This window comes from Echinococcus granulosus (assembly GCF_000524195.1).
Source record: "Echinococcus granulosus chromosome Unknown EG_S00006, whole genome shotgun sequence".
Lineage (NCBI taxonomy): Eukaryota > Metazoa > Platyhelminthes > Cestoda > Cyclophyllidea > Taeniidae > Echinococcus > Echinococcus granulosus.
In genome coordinates, this window is record NW_020170386.1 from 831,617 (window position 1) to 852,541 (window position 20,925).

At 42.8% G+C, this 20,925-nt stretch overlaps 3 protein-coding genes across 3 annotated transcripts in view; 2 read left to right on the forward strand and 1 right to left on the reverse strand. All coding sequences in view use genetic code 11, as the record gives it.

The window, feature by feature from the left end:
• The window catches only part of EGR_01592 (Myotubularin-related protein), a gene marked incomplete at both ends in the record, with an annotated part of 28,323 nt that extends 16,613 nt beyond the window's left edge, over window positions 1-11,710 (forward strand). The window contains 13 exons of the mRNA XM_024490841.1: window positions 798-1,132; window positions 1,812-2,131; window positions 2,380-2,605; window positions 3,678-3,980; window positions 4,644-4,853; window positions 5,932-6,089; window positions 6,475-6,909; window positions 7,683-8,144; window positions 8,666-8,839; window positions 9,019-9,720; window positions 9,861-10,204; window positions 11,141-11,540; window positions 11,618-11,710. Of these exons, the coding sequence (XP_024354706.1) occupies window positions 798-1,132; window positions 1,812-2,131; window positions 2,380-2,605; window positions 3,678-3,980; window positions 4,644-4,853; window positions 5,932-6,089; window positions 6,475-6,909; window positions 7,683-8,144; window positions 8,666-8,839; window positions 9,019-9,720; window positions 9,861-10,204; window positions 11,141-11,540; window positions 11,618-11,710 (4,162 nt within the window). The remainder of the gene's footprint in view (window positions 1-797; window positions 1,133-1,811; window positions 2,132-2,379; window positions 2,606-3,677; window positions 3,981-4,643; window positions 4,854-5,931; window positions 6,090-6,474; window positions 6,910-7,682; window positions 8,145-8,665; window positions 8,840-9,018; window positions 9,721-9,860; window positions 10,205-11,140; window positions 11,541-11,617) is intronic.
• A 486-nt stretch (window positions 11,711-12,196) lies between these two features.
• EGR_01593 (Proteasome assembly chaperone) lies at window positions 12,197-12,961 on the reverse strand (the record flags this gene model as incomplete). Its single annotated transcript, XM_024490842.1, has 1 exon — window positions 12,197-12,961. One exon carries the CDS (start codon window positions 12,959-12,961, stop codon window positions 12,197-12,199), a length of 765 nt encoding a protein of 254 aa, XP_024354707.1.
• A 1,179-nt stretch (window positions 12,962-14,140) lies between these two features.
• EGR_01594 (hypothetical protein) lies at window positions 14,141-20,535 on the forward strand (the record flags this gene model as incomplete). Its single annotated transcript, XM_024490843.1, has 7 exons — window positions 14,141-14,179; window positions 14,332-14,553; window positions 14,598-14,723; window positions 14,821-14,889; window positions 16,275-16,418; window positions 19,261-19,372; window positions 20,486-20,535. 7 exons carry the CDS (start codon window positions 14,141-14,143, stop codon window positions 20,533-20,535), a joined length of 762 nt encoding a protein of 253 aa, XP_024354708.1.
• Between the last annotated feature and the right edge of the window lie 390 nt (window positions 20,536-20,925).

A 20,925-nucleotide genomic window follows, 5' to 3' on the forward strand; every position in this document is an offset into this window, starting at 1 on the left:
ATTATCTCGTTTTTACTTGAATGGCCCTGGATCGTTGGCTCATTTTGTTCGGCACGGCATTCGATACGCGCTCTTCTGCTTACGTGATGACATTCACACAGCTCCATTCCCCCATATGGAATGAGATCACACCGCGTTATTTCACTTAGTTTATGCCAGGAACGTTCATGTCTGACTAAGCAGAGCTTTTTGGATCGTATGAGTTTGACTATGTGGTCGATTTTCTGCATTCCTTTAAATTTTATCGCGTACCTTCTCTAAGTTCCCCTTCTAGAGCGCTCTGTTTTGCTTTTCTCAAAACTGGTTCCATAAACCGCTTCGACTTAATCTGTAATTAGGGTCATTTTCTCTTAATCTTATGATTTTTTCTTAATTATTTGATAATAGAACGTTGCATCAAATGCGATAGAAATTAAAGTATTTTTTCTGTCGTTTAGGTCATTGTTTATAAAGCGATTTCCTCTTTGATGTTGTGGTTTTTTTTTTCAGAAACCGATCTGGATATGCTTAATAAATATCGCGTGCTTTGAACATGAGCTATTACATGGAAACGTTTGCGCTTCGGTCTTGATTAGGGTTACTGATAAAGCTATTTTAAATAATTTGTCATCGGTATGGACTAGTTAGAAAATTGCTTAGGAAGGAACCTAGAGAAAGGTGCAAATGAAAGATATGCATAAAACCACTGTATTTACCCCGTTTGGACTTTGGGGGGGGAGAGGAAAGGGAAGAACGAATGAATTGCAAAAAGCAGCAAACTAGGTGTTGATAATTGTTACGTGGTTTATCTCTTGAAGGTACCGATCACCATTGCCTAGACCGGCATCGGATCGGCCAATGAGCCAGCAGTCGCAAGAAATGGATGGTGGTTTGGGATTGGTGCAATCGAAGCAGGGCGATGGTGACGACTCGGTGATTCTGTCCATTGTGAGCAGCAGTCGGAGCGGGCGCAGCAGTCGCAGTCAATCACAGACCGCCAGCACCATGCAAGCTGCCCTCACGCAGGCGACCGGTCCACGCCTTCGCGGTCTCTCCGTGGTGCGCTCTGTCATCGATACCGCCACCTATCGGCTCTCTGACACCGACTCCCTCGAAGCGACCCCCACTGGACTCTCGGACGACTCTTTACGAGGTTGTTCTGTCCTTTCCTCTCCAAAATTCCTCGGTATTTTATGTACCGTCCCCGCATTACCATATTACACATTTGAGAATAGTTTTGAAAACACAGGATGCATGCCTGGCTATAGAGAAACGGCCTCAACGGCGACATAATGCAGTTAACTACATTCTAACGCTACGTTGTATTTCAATGCGGGAATTTATGCCTTTTACATGGATCGGTCTTATTTCGGCATTGTGATAGACCATATCATTTCTTGTATTTAACGTTGACCACTGTGCTGAAACCATATTCAGGATAGGCGCTCAGGCAGCGCAAATAATTTTTTAATCAAGGTTCTCAACTTTATCATTAGCAACCTTTTAGGTGAAATGCATTGATAGATTCACTTATGCAATGAAGCTGGTAGCAGAATGTAATCCTATGACAGTTATATATTGCATGGCAATCGCCCTTCGCAAAACCTCCAACCCAAATGTGAAATTCATTCAAATGAGGTATTTGATGAAGGGGCGGTTTTAAGCGTTTTTGTTTCGTTTGTGTTCTCGTCTTTTAATTGTTTGCCATTATACTATTCGTTTGGGTTGCGATGATCTTAGAATGTGAGAGGCAGAGCCCACTCAACACTTCAGTTCAATTGCTGTGTTGGGTTACCACTTACGCATAAGTCTATTTACTGTTTTGTCTCAAGTGGGCGAATTTACGGACGCAAAGTCACTACTTTCCATGACTCTGGCGAGTCTACGGTTGGCGGGCTTGAATCCGGCAATATCGGAGGTGCTGCAGCATTCGCCGGGCTACCTGGACATGGCCAAAGTGGCTCTCCACTCCACCGACTACTGCAAGCATCCCTCCTCTACCAGTCCCCTCTCCTCCATCCATTCGGGCTGTGCTAGTGCCTCCAACTCCCAGCATAAGCCTCAACAGCCACTCTACTCGCCTGTCATCACTCTGGCCAACGCGAACTACGCCATTACGCGCACATATCCCTCTCTTCTCATTGTCCCCGCTGTAGGTCTCTCCTCAACCACTATAGTGTCGATGTTCAACACTTTTTGTTTTCCCGGGAACTTGTAATTACCTATCAATTTAAATGTTTCACAAAATGACGCAGTCTACCTAAAAATTCTTAAAACCTTTCACGATATATGGCCTTAAAATTGGGTGAAGACTACCTTTGAGTTGATCGATTCCTTTGACACGGTGTTTTTGGATCATGGCGTAGTAGGTGTAACTCCCCTTCCTTTTCTCCTGGCCAGGGTTTTAAGCGCTCACGACTGGATCGAGTGGCGCGCTACCACAAGCACGGCCGCTTCCCTGTGGTGGTGTGGCAGCACATGGAGACCCGCGCCTTCCTGCTGCGAGGCGCCGCTTTCCAGGCCAAATCTATCCTCTCCGCTTTCAAGCACACTGTTGTCACTAACACTGTACCTGAGAGGCAATCAGTCACCACCGCCACCACCACAACTACCGTTGCCGCCACCGGTATGTCCACTTTTTAATCCATCTCTTACCCTCTCACATGACCTTTCGCCCTCATCACTTGCATAAATACCAAAAAATAGGGGTACAGTGAGTAATGCCTTCCCCACTCCCAATACTCTCACTTCTTCCTAGGTCTAAACTGTAGTTAACATGAAGATAAAAGTCTAATATTAATCAATCAACTGGTCATTACTTGAATAATTTGAGGTTATGGTAAAAATATTACATAGACTTTGGATTGGTCGTAATTTTGAAGCTCACCGATGCCAATAGGTAGACGCAGTTTATTTGAATCGCAGCCCTTGGTCGACAATTCACTTTGGTGGTAAGACATGTCATCATGGCATCAATGGCATTCTGTGAAATAAATGCCTATCTGAATGCAATGGCATATGTTCGTTAGGGCGGGGGGAGTGAGGGATGAAAGTGGTGATAGGGGTGACACATCATTGACCACACAGTATTGTCATTGGTGTATACGGAGGTCAACTCTTGGACTAGCAATGTAAGGCTTGTATTTCTTCACGTATCTACACTGGAGCAACTTTTTACCACTTCTCTTTTCTGCCCTGATATGCCAGGCCAGGCGCGTGATCGCCTACATAGTTTTCGCTGCGTTGTGACAACTACTGAATAAATCCTGTAGCAAAGTGGCTGAGTTGTCTCTGGGCCAATGTTCACCATCTTTCCATTATAGGATTAAAAGTGAAAAATTCCATCAATTTAATGGGTAAAGATCACACTTAGATCAGATCTAATCTAATGGAGCAAAATTTACTGATCCTTTTCCGTTATTCCATCACATACCTAATCAGCGTCATCATTGATTAACCTATAACGCCTTCATCTGTTTATGGGAGAACAGTGGCTTCGCAACGGACCGTGTGTTTGTGGATAATTTTGATTTTTGATCTCGAATTAGTGTTAACGCATTACTAAAGTAGCTGTAATAGATACATTGGCTTGAGTGAATTCGAACCGTGATCAGACAGCCATCTATGCTTGCATGCACTAATACTGTCGAGATTAGTGGTAATATGCTTGTGCATCTGTATGGTGCATTGTCTTGCAGATGTAGAGACGAGTACGGAAATTCCTTCGGCGAAGGAGCATGCGCGTTACTTTGCCTCACTGGTGAACATGTCTCCGATGCCCTCGTCGGCGTCGGGACTCATGTCTGCCTCAACAACGGCTTCCATAGCAGGCTCAGTGCTGGAGCGGGAGCCCCTCTCGCCACGCATCAACTCTATGATGCTTCTCGCCACCGAACCGCAGGGTGTCGCTACACCCTCTCCCTCACCACGTGGTGTCGGTGGGACGTTGGCCCATGAGAAGACAGGCTCGTTGCTTCGCGTCCCCCGTGCCAGTTCACGAGGTGTGTTAATCGGTCTAAGCTCCCATTGTACCTGCACACGTGAACTCTATTTCGTTTTAGGCAATTCTTGGGTGAGAAAAAGAGCGTCGCCCAAACGCGACTGTGTTGCATTTCTTATCTAAACATTTCCGTTGGTTAGAAATATTTTAAACGAGATAAGAATTCTACTACTCTTCAATTAAGCTGTAATTAGTGGCATGAATTTAATCATTTATCAGTAAATCGTTTTGTTCAACCCACAGTATTAGGCTTAAATATCACCATTTCAATTAAATAAGATTCAAACTCATAAAAAGCATTGATAAATAAGATGCTATTTCATATTCACATGCAGTGTAAATACTTTTACTCTAGTAATGTTCCCTTAATCTTGCATATGCCTTTTTACTTTTCAACCTATGAGATTCTAACTCGGATTCGCTATTTTTCTCTCCCTTTCACCTACCCCTTTTTGTGTCCATTAACCATTCATAATTAACCAAACATTTCCGTAATTTGTGAACTTTTATTTACATATTTACTCACTTTTTCGCAATCGTGCCCCTCATTCATTTTACTGCTCCTACATATGTCATCAATTGTGTACTTGATTCACCAATGAATAAACCCGATCACACGACTAACTTCCACCGGAAATAAAAAAAAACTTAACACGATTAATAGTGGCTGGTTCTGTAATATCACTGGATGCACCATTTGAGAAGCGTCTCTCACTTTTCACGACTCCTGAAGAGTTGAATGAGGTTACGACCCAAATGTTCCACAGCCCTTCGGTAGAGGTCGGTCTTGCCACCTCATCGGCGAGTGGTGTGCGCAGAGGTCACTACATTCCATGCCAATCTAGTAGACCCAAAAGACGCTTTCGTGCTGGAGGTAAAGCCGACAGCTCACTTATATGCAGATTTCCCATAATCTATCCATTGCTTCCCTTCCGATCGCGTCCGCTATGGCTGCGCTTATTGTTTTGTTGGTATTGTGTTCATGTGGCTGCGCGCTCTCCAGTTTCTGTGATAAATGTGTGTTAATAAAAGTCAATTCAATTTAAAGCCGACCCAGTAGTATGTGCATTCATTTGACGATCATGTTTACTGTGTGAGATCTCAGTCTAGTTCAGGAACGGGATTTGATCACACTTTGCTAGCTTGTTTGGAGCAGGGTCAAACAAACTTTTACAGCTTTGAAAAGTATGTGTGAAGCTATCTATGAAATCATAGGAACACATTAAATTGGCGTAATATGTATACCCATCGTAATATCATGTGTATGACGCGTCTTGAATCCATCCATCGAATTGTTTTTTTTTAATAGCTCAAACACCACGCGAGTTTGTGGTTGCACCGGTTCTGGGCAAATTATCTAGATCTGGCAACGTACTCTTCCCCCCATTCGTAATTGTTTGGAAGATTGCACAACTTTGTTGAACGAACTAAAACCATTTTTGCTCTTGCATTTTTTTCAGTTCGTCGAGGTAAGATATTTTATTTAAGTGATGTTTCACCTGCAAGTTTCCATATGCACGTTCGTTGCCACTATTGTTAACCACATAGCCCGAGTAACAAATTGTTTTCCTTTGGTGCACGTCATACTTGCAGCTGCACGTTTCTTCTTCGTAAATGCCGATTAAGACTTGGGCTTTTAATGGTCAGGTGATTACTTTGGTCATGTGATGGAACAGCCTGAGGTCTGGAGTCCAATCATTTGAAATAAACAGACTTTGGATGATTTTTCTTCAACCTCAAACAGCATGGTTACGGGGACTGGAACTGCACATTCATATAGCACGCATGGATATGCGCAAAGCCATTGTTTTTTGCCACTCGCAAGCTAACGCAATCATCGCCTCGTTTTTGCTCGCCCCAAATTAACCGCTTCCCGTTGTTGTGGTTGATTGAGAAGAAAGCACATTAGTTGGTGCAGCTTGGTTACTGTTTTCCGCCATATTAATTTGTAGCACTGGGCAAATTTGCTGGCGGGAAGGCGTCAACAACATCGTATGCATTCAGTCACGATGATGAGAAGGGTAGCGCTACTAGCTCTTCGACCCAACATCTTTATCCAGAATCTCGAATGCCAACAACTCTATATGTTCTCTGTGAGCGCTCCGTCAAGGTGAGGTTGAATGAGAGTTTTCGATCGCATTTGATTCCATTTTATCATGCTAAGCTATCCCATTGAATTTGATGATTCTGCTTTGTCTAAAAATTAAAAACAGATTCTTCCATTTTTTTGCCTTGGTCCGTTTGGAAACTATTCTGTTTTTGATGTACTGATCGTCAGAGGCCTCGTTCACTAACACTATGATTCATAAATTTTAAACCGGAGTGATTTTCACATATGATTGCACTTGAACCTAATGTCCTTATGCACAACTACTTCTGCACCCTTGCAGTCGGTTAAAACAGTGTGTATAATATGACTTGTCTTCAGGCAAAAGCTAATTGACAGATATGGATGCACACTCCCGTACATCATTGTAATCACCAATCTTTTGTAGACCATGATGAAATCAGGCCAATTTCCCGGCGTGGAGTTCATTTCCGTGGACTACGCCTCTTACTCCTCGATACGCGAGACCTTTCGTAAGCTCTACAACGCCTGTTTGCCGAAGGACGCACACTCGCGTCTTGTCGGCGTCTTCAAGGAACGCCGTCGCGGTGGTAGCATCGACGAGGGAGGCGGAGGTGGTGGTGGCCTTACCAGTGACCACGAGAACAATCTGGCCGCTGCGGTGCCCAGCGAGAAGGCGGTGGGAAGCGATGGTGGCTCGCGGGGTGTCCCGGGCGATATCATCACCGCTGTCGCGGAGTCGGGCTGGCTTGAGCAGATTCAGTCCCTCCTCCAACTTGCTGGCATCATGGTCGAGATTATAAGCATCCAAGGCGCCAGTGTTGCCGTCTGTCTCGAGGATGGTACCGATATTGTGACGCAGGTGAATGCTAGATGATTCGTTATGGTATTAACCGCTTCAGATGTTCATCTACCTGATTCCTCTACTTTCATAGTCGTTAATTGTCCACTTTGTATTGACATCTTGTTTTTATGCTAGGTCTGTGAACTCATCAAAATAGACGTTAGTTCAATCCCTCCTTTAGGGCATTGAAACTTGTCTGCGTGCTCGCGCAGAATGAGTTCATTGGGAAGAATGTTTTACAAAGATATTATTCTATTTAAATATCAATGGAAACCGTATAAAGTGAGAGCATCACTTTTTTGCTCTGTAGGAAAGAGTGAATAGGATGATGTGCCGTTATGTTTTTAATGTCGCTCAAAAAACTCCTTATCCAGTAAGCTGTCCGAGTTATAATTTTTCTTATAATGAAATACCCATAGATTATAAACATTTATATTCTCTGTATTTTGAATTTTGGGTTAGTTCTTTTCCCCTAAGCTGTTTTGGCGACAGATTGCTCTCTTCGTTGTGGGGGCAATTCGTGGTCATGGTGAATTGTATGCATTGTTGTAACATTTCTATGGGTTTTTGCAATTATGAGACAAAACTAGAATTATCGGTCTGATGGCGAATGCACCCAACTTAATTTTCGATTGCACTCACGGATATGGACCTTACTAGATACTCTATCAAATCGTAGTTCTGTAAAAGGATTCAATTGTAGCTTCCGTAGGAATTATTTTCACGATACTTTATGATGCAAATTAGATCGTTTAGAGGGGTTTAAGTGCTTTTTTAATCCATATCTATAGATGGTTTCGTTGGCTCAAGTGATGATGGATCCTACGTATCGAACTATTTCCGGTTTCTGGGCTCTAGTGGAGAAGGAATGGCTTCTTTTTGGTCATCCTTTTAACCAACGTGTGGGCCAAAAGTCTGGAAGCAACAATGGCAAGGCTTCGCACATCTCGCCTGTCTTTTTGCAATTCCTCGATGCAGTTCACCAACTGTTGCGACAGTTTCCTCTCTCCTTTGAGTTTAACGATTTCTTCCTCCAATTCCTTGCTTACCATCACGTCTCAAATCGCTTCCACGACTTCAAACACGACTTTGAGCTGCAGCGCATGGCGCATTGGCTGAATCTTACCCCCGACCACTCCTCGCTTAAGTCGGGTATCTACCAGACCCACTCTATTTGGCGCTTCGTTCAAGACCAACACGAGGAGTGGCCCGTCTTCTTTAATTTCTACTACTCTCCTGAGTGCGCTCAAAAGGTACGTTATAGCCCATCAATACGACTACCGTATACAGTGCCAGATTTGCGTAAACTGACACCCTTGTTTCCACACTCGCACATTAGAAGAATTTTTTCTAATCTCTGCACGAAGTTCCACCCAAAACGCTTCTCATCACGTCATAGTTTCTACCAGTCAACTATAGAGCATATACACACGTCTCCCTTCATTAGCTCGTAAGAGTAACACGGTCTCAAGTTTTACGGCTAGTTTGATACTCTTAAATTGTAATGGATACAACTAAGTTTGCTGAACTTTTTATCTTAGTCTCACATACTAGAAAGATAGTATACTCGCTTGTTCCACTCTTATGCTTTCTCTTGATTCATATTATTTATGCTAACTTTTGACAATGAAGACTTCGAAGCAAGATGCAATCTAATTGCAACGGTTGTCCATCAATGGTCGAGCGATGTGTTTGGTGATGCGTCTAATGAATCATCACAGTTCTCGATGTCAGAAGAGATAATCTATTGATCTACCTTTTTTCAAATTTCCAGACTTTGATACCGGCAACACATCAGGCTGCGTTGAATGTGTGGAAGTACTATCTCTCGGAAGACCTGGCCTCTGGACCTGTTTTCGACCTTGATCTCTTTTGCCCCAGCTACCGTAAGCAGACTAACCGACCCTATGAACCTGTTCTTCGTCAAGGTTACAACAATAGTCATGTGGTAGGTTGACACCCCATACTAATAGCTTTTTTGAATAAAAAGTTCCAGTAAGGTGTTCATAACTTCATAAGCCCCTGAGGCATAGTTGACTGGCACGTTCACTCCCATTTTTAAAGTAACCTCTTTTCTATACTGTTTGAAATCAGCTCATTAATGAAAATTGATGTGTGAGTGCATAGGAGCAGACATACGCTTTGTTGGGTCTACGCGAGGGCGATGAGGCAGTGGGATGGCAGGAAGCGTGGTCGAAGGCGGTGCGACTCTCAGCAGACACAGAGAATACTATTGACGAGCCGTTCTCCTCCTTTCCCGAACTACCTCTATCCGAGGAAGCGGGCGCAGACTTTGATCGCATCGTCCGTGCCAAACTCGCTGCCACCACTACTGATGACAGGCCAATTGTGCTCAATACCACCCTCAAACCTCCACCTCCATTACCGGAGTGCTCATTCAACTCTCTCCCAAAGCACACCATTTCCACTACCGCCGTTGGCTTTGAGATTTCGGGAGGGGGACGTAGCTGCATCAGCGACGGCGTCGCCTCTCTGCCCTCCGAGTCGGATGGCGAGGTACCGCTGGGGGGTGAAGAAGACGGTCACAGGGGCTATTCCCCGCCCGTGGATGAGTGTGACGAGGCACAGCGGGCCGTATTTGCACAAAATCGTGCTATCACAATGAAATGTTTAAACCGAGCATCCGGTAGGCCACTGAACAATTCACAGCTCTACCACAACCAGGCGTCAACCCTTGCGGTTCCCACTCCCACAGCTGATAATGTGGTTTTACTTCCTCACTCCCTTCACCACAGCGGATCACTGAACAATCTTCCGGTTGTCGAGGGTGGCTTCGGTAACCTCATAGCAACAGCCTTGTTCGAGCAAGTAAGTTCGTTAGCAGAAATTCAAATGAATGCTTGGATCCAACCTGTGTTTCCCCTGATTTCACCTGGCTTAAGCTATAAATGGTTTTATCGGGTTACTCATAAACGCAGGACTGATTAATTTTGTCTTCCTTTATGTAGCCACACAGTTTTCGACGAGTAAAGACAACCCTATCGGTGTCGCGTTGCGATGCCTGCCAAGCGTTGATTCTGGCCTCGGGCATCACACGAGGCCTGGTGCGCTGCGTGGACTGTAACTTCTGCTGCCACGAGAAGTGCGTACCCGGGGTGTCGCGCAACTGTCCTGGGCGGCTGCAAGCTGCGGCCCACCGCCACCCCGTTGGATCCACCGTAGAGGCCAGTGGTTTGCCCGGAACTGGTGTCATGCGGCCCTGGAACAGGCAACGGGCTAAAACTGAGGATTGCAACCTCCACCAGTCTACCACCGAACCCGAATCGCTCAATCTCAGCAACCCGCACTTTCGGTGCGTTCTGTCTTCTTCCCTCTCCCTTTTCCACGTCGCCACATGCGCCATTCCTGCAAAAGAAAAGTTTAGGGATACTCGGTATTTCTTATGTGTGATCAATCAATGCGCCATTGTTGCCAACGCCAACTAGTGTTGTAGTATGAGCATAACAGGTAGGTGCTTTCGAACTTACTAAACCTTTAGTTTTCGGTATCACTTGTTAAATGCGTATTCAACGATTCATAGGGCGTTGCATTCTCGATTAATTTTCTGTATGAACACGTTAAACCGGTAATCAGCATACCAATTTCGGTCTCGAAAATGAAATTCTGGGCAGTTTGCCTGGTTGAGTGTCGTATTTGTCTATCTCTTCTGATTTTTCTGTTTTGTATAAGTTAACTTCATTAAGGCGCTTTACAAGTGCCAATACAAGTTCTTGTTGTTGCGCTTGAAGAACAAAAGTTTGGTATGATCGAATCTGCGGCTTCATGAAGTTTCAACACTATCGACAGGCGATACCTTCAAGGTTGTTAATTTCTCAAATTTCATCCGCAAAATACCAAGGTAAACTCAGATTCTACCATAGTGAATCAAAATTATATGAACTGTTCCCACCTAATTTCAGCAGTTTTTAGCAGCCAATGCCACGTTTTAGCACCTTTGAAGTCAGCTTACAAGTAATATGATAATCTGGATTCGAGTGATAACTGTTCAAAAATTCGTGTAGTTTAGTAAATTATATATATGAGAAAACTGCCAAGCTCAAATAAAAAATTGCCTATGAAGAGTCGCTATGCTTCCCTGCCCTCTGGTTGCGTGTGTAAATGGCAATCTTTGTGCTGCAGCAAAAGCCATGATTAAATGTCGTGTGGCTCTTATCTCATAGTATCCATTCCCACGCGTACAACACGTTGTGATCCTTTTACCCTTTTCTACCTATCTTTGTAACCATAGAAGTCGATACACGACGAATGCCACGGGTTCCTCAGAAGTACCCTCGCTATACGAGGCGAATGGTAAGAACGCCGACTGCCCGCCAGGAAACCTTCCTGCGTTGGACAGCAACCCATCTCGAGAGATTCGGGGCCGCGCCCCCGCGCCACCGGATCTCGGCTCTGTGGCATTTTGTGGGGAGCTCTACAAGCTGAGCAGTCGCAAGGTGTTGGCCAGCTGGAAGTCACGTTTCTTTGTACTCGATACGGAACACCATCAGATGCGCTATTATGACACGGCACAGGACGAGGTACCCCGGGGCTTCATCGATCTGCAGGACGTGCGTGCTGTTACGCTGCTGCGCAACACCACCTCCGTGCCGAAACGCTTCCAAGATAGCTGCGCCTTCGAGGCAAGCGGAGTGGTTGCATGATGCTTGCACATCGATCTTCGTGCATGGCGATCCGCCAAAACTCATACTAATTACTCTTCCCTTAGATTGATACACCAGCACGACAGTTCAGATTTGCGGCTGATGATGCAAAATCTGCAAGAGCGTGGGTGGAGCGAATTCAAAGCACGATACTGTGAGAGAGAGAGTGTCCTCTTGGGGACCCATACTACTACCTGACGAATTTATTGCCTCCTGTACAGAACTCATGTAAATAAGCCACCTTGTTCAGTGCTTGAAAATTGCATTTCCCAAGCTTAGGATCACTTGAACAATTTATTTTTCCCCCCTCACACCTCCTTCGTCCCACATCCAATGGGCACCCCCAACGAGGCTGATTCAGTTCGAATGGCCTGGTGATAATGTGCTTCTTCCCCTCATCTTAGCTCCCGACCCCATCGATCCTAATTCCGTACCACTAAAAATTTGCCGGCCTTGCCCTTGAATTTTCTATGTATTTTAGTTCCGGGGTAAATTTCTAGTACAAAAAATCTACTGTTAGAGGGTAGATTACTAATTACATATGGCAATCCAAAACTGTACCAAGGCACCAAAGGGCAAACCTGGTATGAATATGAAGCAACAAGGATTGACAAAGGTGCAATGACATGTTAGGAGCGGCGCAGTTATATGTACATTTGGTCGAAGTTCTGTGGTACTGCCTTGCTGAATGCATGATCAGGGAGAATGAAAGATCGCAACCCCTCAATTGCTCCAAGAATGGGGGATATCACAGGGAAGATGTCACTTTTGGCAAGGGAGGCACGTAGATTTTCGTAGTAGATGATGAGGATACAAGCTGGAAGTGAATAGTAGATGCAATGCGCCATGATGGGGGCCGCAAATCCGGCGACAATGTTTGGCGGTTCGAGCGGCTTAATATCAGGATAGCACAAGCCAGAAGCTCGTGGGGTTTTAAGTTCGCGGATAAAGGGCGCAACAGGCTTGGAGTCACTCTGGAACTCAGAGGTTGGTGAATCAGTCAGGAGGTATATGCACGTATCCTGGTCTAGAGAAAATGACGACAGTAAAGCGTCGACCCACTTTCCAAAACCGTAACAGGAATCGCGCTCTTGGGTATCACACAACCAAATAACGGATGATTGATCAAATATAAACGCCGAGCAGGACATAACGACCTGGTTGGATATAGTGAGATCAATAGCCTTCACTTTTGTAGCTTTAGAAAAATCAATGTTGGCACCTAGGGCCTCGCATTGAGTAGAACCGATTCCGATTAATAAAGCATTAACTTTGTAGTTACAACTGGTATAAAATGTAACTACAACTTCCGCTTCAGTTAACAAGTCGGTCTCAAGGTCGGAAACGTCGTCACTTCCACCCAAAGCTCTTGTAAACGCCGGAACCTTCTTCGGAAATAAAGCAGCCATTTTCAGCGCACCCAAACAGACACAACACGTACTCCAATTCTGATGGCATCATCAGCATTATTTGCGGCTGTCAAACTGGCTAATAAAGCTTATGGTATGCAGTATTGTAGACTAAAATAGCAAGATTTTATTTATAGCCAAACCAAATTAAAGACCAGCCAAGTAAGTTCATGTTTAAGGCGGTTTAAGTTGTCATGGAAGCTCCCGAATCTGTATATAGATTCGATGACGGCCACATTTGCCACAGAAGACTCATTGATACATTTCGGGAGGGGCTAAATGATTTTTAACGTAAACTGAAACTGAGGCATTGATTTTATAAATCTTGATATTGAGGTAGCATATGGCACGATAAGGTAGAAATGCAGCTCTTTGAGGCTTCCCTGAAGGCGGTGGGAGACAACTGTAATACGATAGTGGTTTGCCCCTTGGTAGGGGTAAGGCTCCACTTTTGGACTGTTGAATTTGCCTTCTTGTACCTCGCTGGGTGGGCTGGCCTTCGGACCATTTCAGTAGCCTAGACAACTTCTCTGCGCTGAATATATATTCTGCCCGAGTATTTTGCCTTCTTTCGTCTTCAGGGAGTCTTGGGACGCTACATAATACTTGGGCAGGACATACATATTCAACACACGGAAGGAATAGGGGGTACTGGCATGGCCCGGATACCAGCTCACCCAGCGAAAGGACAACGGCCAATACACAAAGTTGACCTTCACAAAAATCGAGAGTTATATAAACTGCCTACATATCATACTGGCGATAATAGGTCATCTTTCAATATTTTTGTTGGCATATGCATATGGATAAAAAAGACCTAAAAAGCAATTATAGTGTAGCGTCTCGAGACTCCCTGAAGACGAAAGAAGACACAATACTGGTGCAGAATATATATATTTAGCACGGAGAAGGTGTCTGGGCTACTGGCATGGCCCAAAGGCCAGCCCACCCAGCGAGGTACAAGGGGGCTAGTCCAAAGCATAAAAGTGGCGCCTCACCAGAACCGAGGGATAAACCACTATCGTATTACAATAGTTTCAAATTTTAATAAAAAAGGTAAGTTGTCCGAAATGCTTTTCTTATTAAACAAAGGACAAATATATCAGGGCATTATTTGCATTCTATTTGATATTTCTGTGGGATCTTTGACTCCGAACCTAACAGTTCTGTGATAATTTTATGGTTCAATATTTAAAAATACATAAATTATACGGACATGTAACGATTTGACTCTCTTTTTATAATCAGTTAACGGCGTTGGCATTTTTGTCTTGACGGCATGGTCATCCGACCATGTCTATTAGCCCACAGCCCTTCTGCTCTTTAGAAGTAGATTTCCCAGAAGCGCATTTTTTACGATTTCAAAAAAGGCACGGGAAGTTACAGATATTTGCGTCAATGAAGAGCATTCAATGAAAGACTACCAAAGTGAAGAAGTGGCCAGCGTATTCCCACAAAAGCTAACTCGGTGCGTTCCATATGGTAAACTTATGAGCAAATATGCAGTAATAAAACAGATTGTTTACGAGGCGCGTGCCTTGTTTATCTCCTCTTCCTTGGATTTTGACATTTGGTGCCTAGTGCATGTGGGAGTGGACACCACCTCAGGGAGATTTGACTATGGGGCTCTCCCTAGGCTTGGCTGATGTTGAGCCCTCCTCAGTCACGGGGTTGGATTCAACCGCCTTCCATCTCTCTGAAAGGAATATTTGAAGAATACAAGTATTGCAATATACAACATTTAATACGTAAAACTTTAAAGGTGTTTGTAATTTTCACGCGAAGGCAGATAATAGTTTAAGAATTGCGATTCATTGAATTGGCCATAGAAGCAGACTATTTTTGTGGTCAATGTTCAGTGTTCAAAACAGAAAATGAAGAACGGGACTGAAAATCTATTACTGATTTTATTGGATTCACTAATGAAAGTTAAATTTGGATGCAAATGAAAAATTCATGCTTTCGTCATTGAATTTTGGGATATTTCCTACATAAAGTTTCACAATATTTGTCGGCATTTTTTCAGTAATTCTGGAAATGGATGAGTGAATGATTTATTATTTTAACATCAAACAATATCTGAATGTTTAGGTGGTAGCTTTAACTATCAATCCGCAGGAATACTGTAACACGGTAGTGGTTTATCCCTCGGCATTGGTGAGGCGCCACTCTTGTACTTCGAATTAGCCCCCTTGTACCTCGCTGGGTGGGCTGGCCTTTTGGGCCATGCCAATAGCCCAGACACCTTCTCCGTGCTGAATATATATATTCTGCCCGAGTATTGTGCCTTCTTTTGTCTTAAAGGAGTCACGGGACGCTACAATACATGTGCTAATCAAAAAGTAACAGTTCGTAAAATGCATTGTTTATTATTGGATTGATTGACCGTACAAGTTCAATAAAACTGTGGTACAAGTACTGAGTGTTTTGTTATTAAGGACTTTTTTGTACAGAAAAGTGATGCATTTTGTGGAATGCTAATTGAGATCGCAAAGACATTGCATTTGGAATGGAACAAATCACCAGTCTAACTTGAACTCCAATACGAAGTCAAAACACCCGTTTTTCCGAATCCCTCATTTCTTGATGCCAGAAACATCGTTTAAAAGCAGGAAATGCAAGTCGCTACGATGCTGAGCGAAATGAGAGTTGATGATCTTGTCAGAAATTCGTTCCCGCGGCAAATTTACGTTCACACTCCGTGCTACATATTACCCGGCAAATATACACTGATTATGTTCCAACAAAGTACAAGGCTAAAGTTCTAATACATTGTAATTACCGTGGTGCTTTAGAAAGTAAATAATGCAAGTTAAAGGAGCTAACATGAATTTAAACATTGTAGAAAGACCGTTATTTTCATCATTTTATTCAGAACAGGACTTTTGGACATTGGAGATGCGCAGTTAAATTTGCTTATTCACTACACAATATATAAGCTTCTGAAGTAATCCAGTAAGTACGAAAACTGCCAGAACTTGCGCACTTATGAAACGACTTTCTAACGTTACATGCGACATTGTTGCGGTAAAGTTTGCCTAAATTTAAGGTGTCGATTTTATATTTCCTGAATAGGTGGTTTTTCCTTAAAGACGCTTAAGGTTTGAATTTGGCGCTTTTGTTGAAACAAAGCCTAAAACTCATTGAATAAAATTATTGGCCATAACCTTGGCTGTGAATTTATTGGGGAGTCTACGCTGATGCTCTCGTTAGACATTAAAAAGAATTTAGTAAAGAGTGCTCCCATCAAGACCAGAGTAAAAACATCCAGAGGCCAATTGTTGCTTTGTTTATCATTGGTACAAAACTCTAGAATTATATTTTGGGAGATGGAAACACACTATTCTCACCAATTAAGCTCGGCATTTCATTGAGAGAATCAAACGCGGAAAAGAAGATTGGTACAAAACGTACAATTATTGAGCGTCTTGAAAATGAAGTTGTAAATTTAAAGGAGGTAGGTACTTGATCGACTGTTGAGGAACTGTACGCATATATTCCGTGCATGCTCCAACAACTGAAATATGGACAAAACCAGCTTAAACCTCATACCTGAAAGTATGAATTAATACAACAGGGAGACATAAAATATACTTGACCTTTTCTATATGGCCACATTTTAGACATAATTTTATTTTAAAACTGGGCGATATAAACGCTTCTGGTGTTTGCCATTAAAGTATATTCTGAGCATATAAGTATCAGTAAATTATTAAAAGTGAAGTTTTTCTTTCTAATCAATAATCACCATCTGCAGTAACTGGTGCCTCTCGATCGCATTACGACACCGAAGTGATGCAGCTCTGACGCAGTTGGGCGAACTGGCTAGCAGCGTGGCGTGCCATGTGAAGGGGCTGGCGGTGGTATTGCAGAACTAGCCACACCAGCGGCGTAAAAAGTGGGGTCGTTGGACAGAGAGTGAAGGTGGGGGATCGAATTATTCACTGGAGACAGACATGAGATCAAAGGCTATAGAGAACGTGTGAGTCGGCATGCATACACCATCTGCATAATGGCAGAGCTACTCTTGTGGGCGGCCAGGGAGGCCAGCGAGACTCCGGTCAAAATAAGTCGACGGCACACAGGCCACACCTCATCGTTCTCCTCCTTTTCTTGAGGCCCTGCTCCGACCTAAGCATTCATTAACAGCGCCTACCAGGGCTATCCCCACTTATTTATAGCTGGCTCTATTTTCAGTAGCGCTTTATCCCTAAGAACACCGTTTGCGCCCCTGTGTAACTACAGTTTCATGTCGTTGTTCTTCCATGATGCCCTCTAACATGTTTCCACCCACATCGAATTTGCATTGATAAATGTGAAGCTTATGGGGAGTATAAGTGTCTCCCACCATGGATGCATTAGGATTTCCAAAGAAATTGCAAATGTTCCACGTAGACACTTTGCGTTTAAGGTAACCATAGCATCATCTGGTAGAAATGTCAATGATATAAGTAATGTTTACTAAGTTCATTAGAAGAAACAAGTAAACGCTTATTTGTTATGATATTTTTAATTACTAAAGGAAAACTATTTATCATAGATGCGCCTCTTAGCAGGATTTGAGTTTGTAGTTTTTGTTTAGCATTAAACTGTCCCACTTACACAGTGTCTAGCCGCAAAAGCTACTGGTGTGATCAATCACAATAAATAATGGTGGCTCGACGGTACGTCTTTAGTTCTCATCATGATTCGAAGCTATTCTGTGGTCTTTACGTCCTACTTGCAGATAATGAACGTCGAATGGACCAGCAAGCACTGTCATGGGGTGATTGATTGTGCATAACTTTGCGAAATTGGTGTCTTTCCCAACAGAGACTACGAAATTACTGAACTGCATAATAATGCGACGCATCTACCGCGACAAGCACAAAGTGTAACACTGCTTAACATCTTTCCCTTCGAACCAAAGTATATGCAGCCACTTCCATTCGTATTATAAGTTCGTGCGAAACGCCAAACACATTTACGTTAAAATGAATTAAAAATTTTAATATGCAATCTAATTTGATAACTGAATCCGGCCTTGAGTCGTAGAGCTCTATATCCCCAAAAAACCCTTTTATGTTACTAAGTTTGAGTAGAGAAATTATTTCCACTAAAGCCGGGTCTAAGTTGTCGTGAGAGCTGAACCTCCATGGCGCATTTATCAATCAAACAGTAGGTTTGAAAGCAATTACAGTCATTAAAAGGATATTTTTTACAATGCTATCATGGCGCATATCGGCTATCCTGATATTTGGTTCATTAATAAGCGCAAGATCAAATGCTGTCAGCTGTACTGTACGCTTACTTGGGATCCCACTTATTTGGCTCGCTTGGACATTGGATATTGGTGAAAATAAACACAGAAGGTATTCTCATACTGCCTTCATTACAGACCAGTTTGTGGTCAATGCGTGGTAAACTCGACTACATTGTAACAAACATCGATTTGAAAGCGGAACCCGAAAGACGGCATTAACCAGCCCACACTATTTTTTTTACTTATTCAGGTACCTAACGAGTTGGTTTCGCTGGAAGAAGCCCACTATCATAGGATGCTTGACCTTTGAAGGCAAACAAAGAAGCTTCATGATCATTTGCAAGGGCGAACAATCCACCCACAACAGATGGGTGGAAAAATCGTTGATTCAGCTAGAGTGGAGAATGAAGGCGGTATCTCTCATCTGAATGCTGTGTATCAACAAACCTCTAAAACCATTGCTACGGAGGGTCTCAAGGCGCATTTTAGAAACCAAATTCCTTCAGTTTCAATATGAAAGACTGGGTGGAGTAAGCAAATTAGCATAAGTGGCCTTCTTTCTGTAGTGAACGGCTTGATGAGGTTGTGTACAGAAGTGTAACAAGAGCATTTTTGAGTCCATTTTTCTCATTGCTATTATAAATGCGCAAATGTCAAACAAACTTCACACAATATTAAATAAAGTTAACCAATTTCACAAAACTAAAAATGCCTCTGGTAGCACACCACTTTCTCGAAAACAGCGGACCACAGTTAACCCATTTAAACGTAACTTCTCAATGAAGATGTAATTGGTGGAACAAAGGATCAGCTTATTCTTCTCGAGGATAAATGTAACGGTGAATAGTAAAGTCAGGTACCTTGTTAATCTACTAATTTGTTCCGTCATTAGTGACAGTTTGATTAGTTGTTCTCCACCGGGTATTGGAGCAAGTGGAGCCTACATTACTTGATTTATGGAAAAGAACTAGAATGTGATTTTAAATTAATGATGGAGTATGGGAACTTATTCCTGTACTATGCATAAAAAGCGAAAAGGTGGTTATTCTCTCTCAAGGCAGATCAAAATGAAACGAGTAATCTAGGTAATCTAAAAAATAAGATTTCTGAAGGAAGCATTTTCGATAAGGACGAAAAAAGGGGAAATTTGAAACGTATTTGCAATAAAAGTTAACTCCTTTTATTGTAAGAGATTATTATCAGTGTAAGTCGTAAATGTTTACTCAAGTACAACCTATACTTTCCTTCATTCTACTGCGATCCCCTCTTCTTCATGCGTTTGCAAATAAATGGAGACATCAAACATTTCGTGTGTCTGCTTCGTGGGAGATGTTTGTGCTCAAAATAAAAAACAGTTTTTGTTCACAATGGAGGTGAATCAACAGTGAGCTATTTCAACTGCAGTAAAAGATGTCATCTGAAATAGACCCATATGTAGCCACCATAGCGTCGGGAGTTAAATTTATGGGAACGAGCATTCAGATCTGCTGAAGAATATAGTCACTTCCACCACTCACTCTTATTGTTTCGAGGCAGGGAGGCAGCCACGTACATACATGTAAGTGAGTAGCTCATAAGCAACGAGAGCGAACACATGACTTCCACTGTATTTTAGACTGGTAAAGTCATTCAAACTTTCTGCATTTTAGGAAGGTGAGCCTAGCTTTGAAGAGTGACACCGATGAAAATGAAAATAGCCAAAGGGATAAAACTCCGCATAATGGAGCAGGTCGGGTTTAATTTTACTTTGATTCTGTGATTGCTCACATTTCTTGTCAAACAATCCTACTGCACAAGAAAATGCCCGTATCCATAATCAGCCAGAGTTGATGAAAATTGTTCATGACAAATATTTCCAAAGAAAATTACATCAGGAAGAGAAACTTATTGTTTGTGAAGCTGAAGTTTATCACCCCCTACTTGAATTGCAAAAGTTGTGAAGGTATTGAGTTTCTGACCAATAGCTCCTAACTTCATTGACACCTCCTTTACATGAGACAAGGATGGGCATTTTGCGGTGACCATATCCGCTAGAGTTGTCGACGAAGGGATGAGCTAAAGCGGACGCAAAGCGCATTTCAGGCTATTGCCTAAGACACGCAATCACTTCGCAGGGCTAATTTGCTAAATCTTCATACGCTTAGTAAAGAACACCTCAAAATAAGTTTTCCCAAGATGATAGAAGTTTAAGGGTGGATAAAATGTCAACTTAAAATCGCAGCTGCTTAAAATTTAGTCGTCATCGGTAATGAACGTCCGAAGTACTTTCATTTTCATTACAGCAGAAAAAGATCAAATGAAAATGGAAGTAGAAACGCGCATTGAAGGATAAAAAAATTGCCTTGAAGATTGCCTCGAATCATCTTCTAGAAATGAATAGATGGATAACATGTTTCCTACACATTTTATTTCATTTTAAAGGAAGAGCACAGCGTTCCTAGTGCATCGAGTGCTCCAGGCGCGCAGCGAAGCTAAAACTAACGTCACTGTGACCCGAACATTTCTGAGTTCTAAAATCACATGCGCATTATGCAATGCTTGACGGATTTTCAGACAAAAGTAACTTGAAGATATCTTTACTAACATGTGGTGATTTGCTCATCTGCAATAACTTGACTTTGTTTACAAGAGGAGCATTAAAACTGGATGTTATGCGTTATGGTATATTCCACTGGAGAGATGGTCGGTCGCTTCACTAATGGCCTATTCTTTGAAGTAATTT